The following is a 9,849-nucleotide window of genomic DNA, read 5'->3' on the forward strand; positions in this document are numbered from 1 at the left end:
TTTGCTCGGCGATGTGGGATAAATGTCCCCGCCGTGGTCTTTGGCAGTGACGGAGCCTTTCTCCTCATCTGTGAGGACTCTGTCAGCTCCTGATTCAGTTTCCACATCATGACTCAGCGCTTCAGCAAAGTCCAGGTCCTGCCGCTGTGACTGTGGTGATGAATTTTGGGATTCTGATTGGCTGAGCTGGTTTTCTTGCTTATCCACTGGTTCCTCTTCTTCATCTTCAGCATTTCCTTCTCGACCTGCTGCAGTCTCCATCTCTCCTTCTGTTCCATCAACCTCTCGTTTATTTTCTTTCTCCACTTCCTCTGCCTTGTTTTCCTCCATCTCTTCTTTTTCAGTGTGATGTTCATGTCCTTTTATCTCTGTTGTCTCTTTCTCTTTCTTCACTTCCTCATCCATGTCTTCACTTCCCTCTACCTCTTCTTCTACTGTGCTCCTCTCTTGGTTTTTTCTTTCTTCATCCACTTCTTCCTCCTTTTCTTTCTCTCTGTCATTGTATTTTTCTTCCTTCATCACATCCTTTTCTTTTTCCTCCATCTCTTCCTCCTCTGACTGCCTCTGGTCTTCATTTTTCACCATCTCTTCTTCATCCTGTCTTCCTGTGTCTTTCTCTGATTCCACTTCTTCCTCTACTGTCCTTCCTACTTCCTGTAAAACCTCATTGTTGTCCTCTTTTAACCTTTTCTCTTCATCCTTGTCACTCTCTGTGCTCCTGTCCTCTTCCTCAGTCCTGTCCTCCTCCCTTCTTTCTTTTTCTTGTTGTCCTTGAGTCTGAGCTTTCCACATCCAATCTACATCCTCTTTTTCTTCCTCTTTGCTCTCATTTTTATTTTTCCATTCTTCAGCTTCTTGATCTCCTTCATTTTCCTCCTTCTCTCCTTTGTCTTCCTCCTCAGTCATCACTTTTTCTTCATCCTTTGTTTCTTGAAAACTTTCCACCATCTGCTCGTCACCCGGTGCGGTCCCTTCATCACCGTCTCCGTCCCCTCTGACTTTGGACAACATTGGCTCCATCGTGTCCTCTAATGACAGAATATCTCCAAACAGCCCGACTGCCTGAATAACTCGAGAAACAATGGAGTTTTCCTCCAGGTCCAGACTGTCCAGCACGCCATCAGTCGACCACCAGCTCGCCATCGTTTGTTGAATGTGTCAACGTGAGTTAAAGAAATAAAGCTGCATCTGTCCCACCTGATTTAAATGTATATACAACAGCTTAAAGATCAACATTCCCACAGTGGTTTATCCCACTGTGGTATGTAAGGCTTCACACTAAGCTATAATGAGTGTTAAAGCCTCGTGTGTTGGCATTTTATGTCACTATTTCCCATCCACACCGCAGCACACAGCTACACTCTTACCAGAATTACACCTGCAATGCTTAATTTAAATAAAATAAATATGATAGTTACAGAAAACGTTCACACAGAAAACAGAAGATCTGACAGGAGCTCAGTTATACTCCAGATTTTACATAATGTGAATATTTCTCTGACTTTCCTCAGTTGTCAGAAGACTCAATAATTATCAGTGAATCTGTGAAATCATCCTCATATTCCTGAAAAAGAAGATTTCAAATCACAGCACTGCTCCCTTTGTACACTAGGAAGCGATATAACATCAGAAATACAGTGAAGTGCTCCTCCTGTGACAACACACATTCACTGTCTGCATGTCAACACAGCTGTTTCTGAAAACTATTAGTTGTGTGGTTTATTTATTCGTTTATTTTTCTCTCAGTTTGTCGCGGCAGTGTTTTGATGAAGCTAATAAATGAAATAAATCCACACATCTTCATTTATCAGACTATTTATTGCAATAATAAAATAATGTATGAGTACAAATAGGATTGGATTTTATTTTTTCAGGAGTTTTACATCATCTTGTATGAAAATACATTATGTGTTTTATGATCAATTACACTGAACAATGTTGCAACTAGAACCTTAATTTAGGGTTAAATTGTTCTATAGTCATTATTAATGATACAGGCTCTAAACATTCATTCTTTAAAAAGTCTGATGCATGATGAACAGGCAAAGGTGCTGATTTTATAGCCTACAGATGTAAACACTTCTACTTGAGTGTTTCTTGAACAAAACTCTTTAATCTACCTCACAACTCTTTGTACAATGAGCCTTTTCTAAACCTTTTTGAGAAACAAAAACTTGAGTCAGACAAACAGTATTTTTTTCTTTTAAGATTCACTTCGACTGTGAGACTTTGCTTCTTGCTGTGCCCTCCAAGCAGCAAGTACCTCGTCGTCCTCGGCCTCTGCAGCAGCCCGAGCTCTGATCCTCTGCCTGGTCTGGGTGATGAAGGTAACAATATCATCATCCTCCTCCTCATCGGCTTGCGCCCTCCTACTACTCCTCCCTTCTGTCTCGCTGCTTTCGTAACGTGAATGGTGACCGAACTTCCTCTTAGTGGAGAAGTCGTAGCTCTCCGTCCCCTCGTCGCTCTCGTCGTAAGCCCCATACGACCTTCCCGCCCGGCTGTAACTGTGGGATTGTGTGAAACCATTGCAGAAATAATCTGAATCTTCACTCGACAGATCTTCACGTAACCTTGATCTGTGTCTGGAGCCGTATGTAACTTCTTCATCTTCTTCGTCGACAGCATAGGAAGCCCTGCGGCTCGAGAAATCAAATTCCGAAGCAGAGGCATCAAGATCGTCGTAGGGATCCTCTGACGGGGCAGCTTCTGCTCCGGAGGTTGTTTTCCTTGGAGGAGGCCTGACACTTTTGAGCCAGTCATCTATACTGGTGTTCTTATCTTTCTCCAGTGCTGGGTTGAGATTCAGGCACCCAGAGAGGCCATAGGTCCTCGCAGGTTTCTCCTTTTTCTTTGTCTCCTCCAGAAACTCCTCCTCTTTCTTCTTTCTCTCCTCCTCCTCATCTTCGTCCTCCTTTGGTTTCTTTTTCTTGTACAGTGTGCTGTGTCTGTTGTCCTCCAGGATCTTCTTCTTCTCGTAGGTAGCCATTTTGTCCCTCATCTCAGACTTGATCTCCTTGTCCATGGCATCCAGTTTGCCCAGGTTGACCTGGTCTTGGAAGAGGCTGAAGAGTGGGACACTGGTGGTAGTGATCTTGTTTTTCTTGGAGGCCAATGTGGAGCCCAGGGTGGAGCCCAGGGTGGAGCCCAGCACTGAACCTTTACCACTGAGACCTGAGATGCTGCTTGATCCGCCACCAGAGAGGACTGATGCTGCCCTGCCATGACCCTGGGACAGAGCACCAGAGTAGGAAGCACCGCTCAACAAGGACGCTTTGTCATCATCCACTCCCCGGCCGGAAACCACACTCGCTGCACCACCAAAGCTAAGCTCTGATCCTGCACGTGACGGAGGAGGCAGGCTCATCTCGCTCTGCTTCTGTTTGATCGTTTCAGAGACGACATTAGCAATCCAGTTTTGGATGCTGGCCAGATTGACCATTGGTTCTCCTCCTGGTCCCTGGACAGTTGGAACTGGGAGGATGGGGGGAACCGGAGGCATGGGATTAGGTGGAGCTGCAGATTGTCCGGATCTTGAACTGCGAGCTTGTGAAACTGAAGATATAACCGATGACCTGCCGCTGAGCATGGACATGTTGTCATCGTTGGCAACACTCGGTGGGCCCGTGACCCCTGCTCCAGCCCAGAAGGCAGAGAGAGGTATTGTACCTCCACTAATGCAGCTCTCCGTCTCCCAGCCACACAAGGACTGACTTTCTTCTAAGGTTTTCTTTGATCGCTCCAGAATCTCCTCGCGTCTTTGCCTCCTCTTGATCGTTGCAGAGTCCTCACCTCGACTCAGCTCCAAAATCTCGTCTGCGTTCTCCTCTCCAAGACGCTTCTGCTGCCTCAGCTTCCACGCCTGATATGCCGTCAGATTGACATCTTGGAAAGATGGTGTCTTAGCTTCTCCCTCACCGTCACCTTTCTCGCCGTCTCCTACAGAACATTTCTCTCCATCCTCACGATCTTTCTTGTTCCAGCCAAACTGGATCCTCTTGATGCGCCAACGTTCCAAAGGCGACATCTTCTCCTTGTTTTTTTGGCAAAAGTTGTACATGCAGCTGCCGTCAGAGAGGATGCTCTCCACTTCGTCATCAATCTTCTTCTTTCCTCCTTCTCCTCCTTCTGTAGCTGTGCTCTCGCTGCCTTCGTCGTCCTCCTTCTTGCGGTAGCGAGCAGCGGCTTGTTCCTCGATTTCCCTCAGCCGCTGTTTCCAAAGATCAGAGTAACTCGTGCAGCTGGAGGTGGACATTGCGTCTGAAGGTGGCCGTCTGTTGCGACGCTTCAGCCGTTCTTTCACAGCTCGTACGTCCTCGCTGGTGACACTCTCCACATCGGCATCAGCACCTCCCTTTGTCTTCTTTGGTCGGTCCCCTGCGAGAGAGTCCCCATCCTCACCATCGCTGTTAAGCTGTTCCTCCCACCACTCGTCACTTTGATATTTCTCATTTCTCCGCTGCCACTCGAGGATCATACTGTCGAGACCGTCGTCATCATCTTCCCCACCCTCCTGTTCAGGTAGGACAATCTCTTCCTGGACAGTGGTTGTTCCCTGGCTGTCCAACCCCCCGTTCTGTACTCCAATCAATCCACTTCTGAGGGCTGCAGCGGCTGCAGAAGAGGCGACACTGCTCATCACACTTTCTCCATCCTCCTCCTCCTCCATCATGATGGAGTGAGCTTTCACCTCGATCATGCTCTGCTCTTCCTCTTTATCGGTATCATCGTCGCTGCCTCCACCTTCATTGAAGATGCGAGCACGGGCGCGAGCGTCAATTACAGAGCACTGGCTGAGCGTTTCGTCGTCATCGTCACGCTCCTCCATCAGGTTCTCGTTGAGCTCTCGCAGCTGCTTCAGGAAGCCTTCGTTGGGATTGATGGCACGCTTTTTCCTAATGGAAGTCAGGGCCTCCATGATGGTCATGTTTTGGAAGATCATCAGGTAGGACGCCACCAGGACAGCAGAGCGACTGATGCCCATCATAGAAATCACAAGAACTTTTCCTGCAAGTAAAGAAAGTAGTGGTTATAGCCTGACTCATAACAACCTTCAGATCTCATCTGTCCTCGTCTCAGTCGTTTGGACTGAACTGTTCTGAGCTGCAGGTTGGCCAATACACTGAGATTCCCCCAAACATGTCAAATTTTTAAAAAGAAGATTCCCCTAAATTTGGTTATCTCAGAGTAAAGACCCAGATACGTACTGGGCTGACTGAAGCTGCCATTGCTTTCTAAATCACCTCAAATGTATCTTTGACATTTCTGCAGAGAAATAAAATAAATTATAAATAAATGAGCGATAAATAAATTTGTCACTCATTGGCTGACACACTGAAGGACTAAAAATAAAACACATGATGCAGATTTGATCTTCCTCAGTTGTTGCTGCTGATGACTTGAGGCAACACTTGGTGTTTCCCTCACAGAGGGAACACAGAGGTCTTCTGTACAAAAAGCACTTCTCAGAAAGTGTGACGCTGTGTAAGAGACAGTTCTGGTGAATTCTGGGGAACTCAGTCCACTGTCCCCGATAAACAACAACCGATGAACAATTAAATAAGTTAATGAATAAAATTCTCTCAGGGCAAGAAATGTATGCATCTAACAATCTCAGTCTCAAAGCTCCTTGTGTTGATTTGTGAAATAAAACACTTTCTGAATGTGAATGTGTGATGTGGCATTTGAGTTCTTTTCTGTACTAAAAACACACACTACTTTATTAACTGCAGGAACGCTTTACAATATTTAAAAAGATTAAACTCATCATCATCGTCACCATCATCAAAAGAAGAAAGATAGGGAGAAAGACAGTGGAGACAAAGACACTCAGACAAAACGAAATGTCTCACCTCTGTGCGTCAGCAGAGCTTCATCCAAGAATTCGGCGGTGGGTCTGAAGTGCACCGAGATGTCGGCGTCAGGGAAGTCGTCCACCTCGATGCCCATGTACTGGATGTTCATGCCGGCGTAGAAGGACTCGCCGGTGTAGACCCCGGTGCCGTGGGCGGCGTTGAGGATGTGCGTGATGCCCATTCGCTTCAGACGAGCCTTGTTGACTCCAACAGATCTGAGAAAGAAAACTGAAAGGTTCAAACTTTCCATCTGCTGAGGATTTTTATGACACACAACATGCTAAACCAGCTTCTGCCACAGATTCTTCATTTTAATAATCAAACTCTTGCTAAGTTTAAAATGTGGGATGAGGATGTTTTCCTCGTTTCATGGTGCTTGGAGCTACAGGACGTGGCTTTCATTAGCCAAACATCCTGGACACTCACTTCTCAGCTATGAAGATGTTGGGCCACACCTCATCCACTGGGTTGATGGGAGCCTCCAGGCGGTCCTGCACCATGGCCCTCTGGATGTCCAACACGCAGGGGGTGTTGTAGGGGCTGCGGTCATCAATCATGTCCCTGACCCGGTTGTAGAGGTCCTCCACCATCAGCTGCTCGGCGGTTTCCAGCATGGACTCTGGGACGGACTCGGTGCGCACGCCTCGAGGCGGCAGCTCTGAGGAGGACAGACGCAGTCTGGATCAATGATGACTGACTCTGAAGGATTCATGTGTTGTTAGACTAGCTCTTGTATGAAGGATGGTAATGACACATTTAATGACGGTGCACTTCCTTTGTCACACAGTGACAGGAGGACAAACTGCGTGGGGGGGTTTGGCATTTAGAGACAACGCTTCTCATCGAGCTCAGCTTTAAAAGCAGCTCCTCAGAAATGCAGAAACCTGTTGCTCTGTTCATCACAGACCTTCGTCCTCCCTGCAGATGAAACATGCATCGTCCATTAAGCTCTGCTAATGTAGTGTCAGAGGAGAAATGTGAAACAGGAGCTGCTCTCATGAGTCATATCAGCTAATTTCCTCAATCAGAGCGATTCTGCTTCTCCAACGAGAAACGTCTCCATCTGTCTGTGTGGTAATGAGCCGAAGGACTGAAGCGTGGCTTCACTGTAATGGAAGAGTATTTGACCAAATCAGACTTGTTGAATGTGGACGTGCAAATCATTTTTCCAAACGCTGCATTTACATGAGGAGTGAAGACTGAAGTCTGCGGCTTCTCTGCCTGAGATTATCGCACCTCAGCACACAAACACCAGTATCGATCATTTGAGAAGCAGATTTTCCAGCAGAACAAATTCGAGCTGTGGTTTTCTGAAGCACAGCTCTTCCCGTCCCGTGTCTCACCCTCGTTGATGATCTTCTTCGCGGCGATGGCTGATGAGAGGTGGATCGGCTCCATGAAGATGCTCGCGGCATCAGAGCCTGAGATCATGGAAAACCTGGACTCAGAGACCATGGAGAAACTGAGGGACAGAGAGGACAGTGAAGAAGTTAGAAGACATGAACGGTAAACCCTGAAACATTAAAACCAAACGTCACCAGGTGCCATCACATGTGACAGAGCTGAGTCTGTGTCTGTGCTGGTTATTTAGTTATTCCTCTTCTTATTGGCTCAGACAGCGCTCAGTGTTCGTACCAGCAGGATTTCAGTGTGTTTACCTGGGGGAGGGGCAGCGGAGGTAACGGGACTGGACTCCTTTGACGCTCCTCTCCTCCTCATCTCCATCAGGGACCGTCTGATCCCCGCGCTCCCCGTTCTCGTTGGCCGACGCCATGGCAACAAAGATCCCTCCTTGACGCTGGTGAGGCCAGATCCCTCTGAAGAAGAAACACTTTGATTCATGTTGGGTTTTTATGTTGATCTGAGCAGCACAGACTCTGCTGTTCTCTGTCAGTGCTCGTCAGCTCACAGCTGATGATTCATAAACGCTTAGAAGAAAGCAGCAAAAACCTCACACAGACTAACACACACCTGCTGACCACATCAAAACCACATGCATATATACAACTGACGACAGACGCTGAGCGAATATCTCTGTCTAAACATCCTGTAACAGCAGTTTGAAAACTAAAGGAAAATCTGCCAGGTTTTCAAACTGACGTCGGTGTGTGTGTGTGTGTGTGTGTGTGTGTGTGTGTGTGTGTGTGTGTGTGTGATATGAGGCCTTCCAGCTGATCTATTCTTAGCTGAGGTGACAGCTGCCTCAGAGCCGCTCAGGCCTGACAGCAGCAGCTCGCTGAAAGGCCAAACAGCCTCCAGCTTTAAAACAAGCAAACAGAGCTCTGATCGGATCTGAGGGTGAAGAGTCACAGGACCAGAACCGAGGTCCAGCTCCATGTAAAACACCTCATCTGTGAGTGTGTGTGTGTGTGTGTGTTTTCTTACCTCTGAGCAGGCGGTGGTCGGTCACGGCGTCAGTCTGGTCTGAGGCTGATGGCGGTCGTACTGACACAGACTCCTAAAGTTAGAGAGAGTCCCCCTCCCCTCCAGGTCCTCCCCCACCTCCCCCACAGGCCTGTGGAGGCCCTGACACCCGACACCAGAGCGCCAGGTAACTGAGTACTGTTCCTCACTAACCAGCTTACAGATTCTTTACTCGAGTATTTGCACTTTTCCTTCACAGCATTTCAGCAGAAAGGTTTGTTTTTACTCCACTGTATTGATCTGACAGCCATATTTACTGGTTATTTATTGGTTCCCTTACATAATTTCCTACTTGGTTCCTTCCTTCAGTTTCTGGTTTCTGTAAACTGGTGAACTGCTCCTTTAAGGAACAGGAAAACGACTTTGGTTTGAGTTTCATTTACTGAAACATCAGTTAAAAACATCAGAATCAGAATCAAACCGCTCAGACCCGTCCAGTAGTTTCAGTATTAATCACAGTTGACTTTAATTGGGACGCTTCCTGACAGATCTGTCTCTGTGCAGCCTCTCCGTCTCTCACAGGAGCAACATTGTCCTCTGAGCCTGTTTATCTGCAGTCAGCTGACAATCGCCTCCACTATTTATAACACCAGAATGCAGCTAATTTAAGTTACACAGCCTCACACACACACACACACACACACACACGAGGTCATGTGGTGTATTGTTTACTGGTCTTAGTCTTATGAAGTGACGTAGGTTCTGTGTAACTGCCATGTTCCGTTCATATGAATCATTTTCAGATCAGGTCATTTTAATGAAGCAGATTCCATTTCAAACTCTTTTACTGCCTTGTTTTCTTCTGGAGTTTGTTTTCAGACTCTTTGGAACATTTTCATTTCCTCAGACACGATTTTACTTTGCTTTCAGGAAGTTTTACTGCACGCAGCAGGTGGAGGTTCAGAATTTAAGCACAGTCGATTGGGGGTTCAGGTAACTTCTCACAGCTCAATACAAAGGTCACTACTCGCATTAGAACATTGGCACTAATTGCTGCTGTCCAACATGAATGGCTGTAAGGCAGAGAACCCACAGAACCCAACACACACGCCTTTAACACGGACCCATCACCAGTTTCACACACATTGGTAGAAACGATAAACCCTGCACACGCTCAGCTGCTTTTCCACTTTTTATTGCATTGAAGAGGAATCCAAAGTGCTTTTGTCTGACAAGAACAAACTTTGTACAAGTTCCATGTTGAACTGCGAGAGTGTCTCGTGGTGAGACGTGTCACAATAAAAGCTGAAATTTAACCAACACTCAACACAATGTGCACACACTGCAGGTCTGTACTCGTCAACCATTTTCCTCACATGAAAACATTTCCAGGCGTCTGCTGAGATTTCAACACCACAGAGGAAAAACACACAGACGCTCAGTGAAAAAAGGCACATTCAGGCACAAAGCAGGTCACAGCACGACGTCTAACTGCAACACGGACGGAACAACACCGCGACGGCACATCACTGCTGTCTGAGTTCCCAAAATCACAGGTGAGGAGGGTGAGGGAAGGAGGCGCTGTGGGCTCTGGCATTAGCAAACAAGTGTTTTACAGTTAGTGAGCCAC

General features: G+C 46.9%; 1 protein-coding gene across 1 annotated transcript; it reads right to left on the reverse strand.

The window, feature by feature from the left end:
- Nucleotides 1-1,799: 1,799 nt before the first annotated feature.
- Nucleotides 1,800-8,335, reverse strand: dusp27 (dual specificity phosphatase 27). The gene is made up of 6 exons (XM_041031946.1): nt 8,241-8,335; nt 7,514-7,672; nt 7,199-7,317; nt 6,282-6,513; nt 5,853-6,070; nt 1,800-5,007 (listed from the first exon to the last, which is right to left on the reverse strand). Exons 2-6 carry the CDS (start codon nt 7,627-7,629, stop codon nt 2,204-2,206), a joined length of 3,489 nt encoding a protein of 1,162 aa, XP_040887880.1. The 5' UTR covers nt 7,630-7,672; nt 8,241-8,335; the 3' UTR covers nt 1,800-2,203.
- Nucleotides 8,336-9,849: the final 1,514 nt, after the last annotated feature.

Source organism: Toxotes jaculatrix, chromosome 24, assembly GCF_017976425.1.
Source record: "Toxotes jaculatrix isolate fToxJac2 chromosome 24, fToxJac2.pri, whole genome shotgun sequence".
Taxonomy (NCBI): Eukaryota; Metazoa; Chordata; class Actinopteri; family Toxotidae; genus Toxotes; species Toxotes jaculatrix.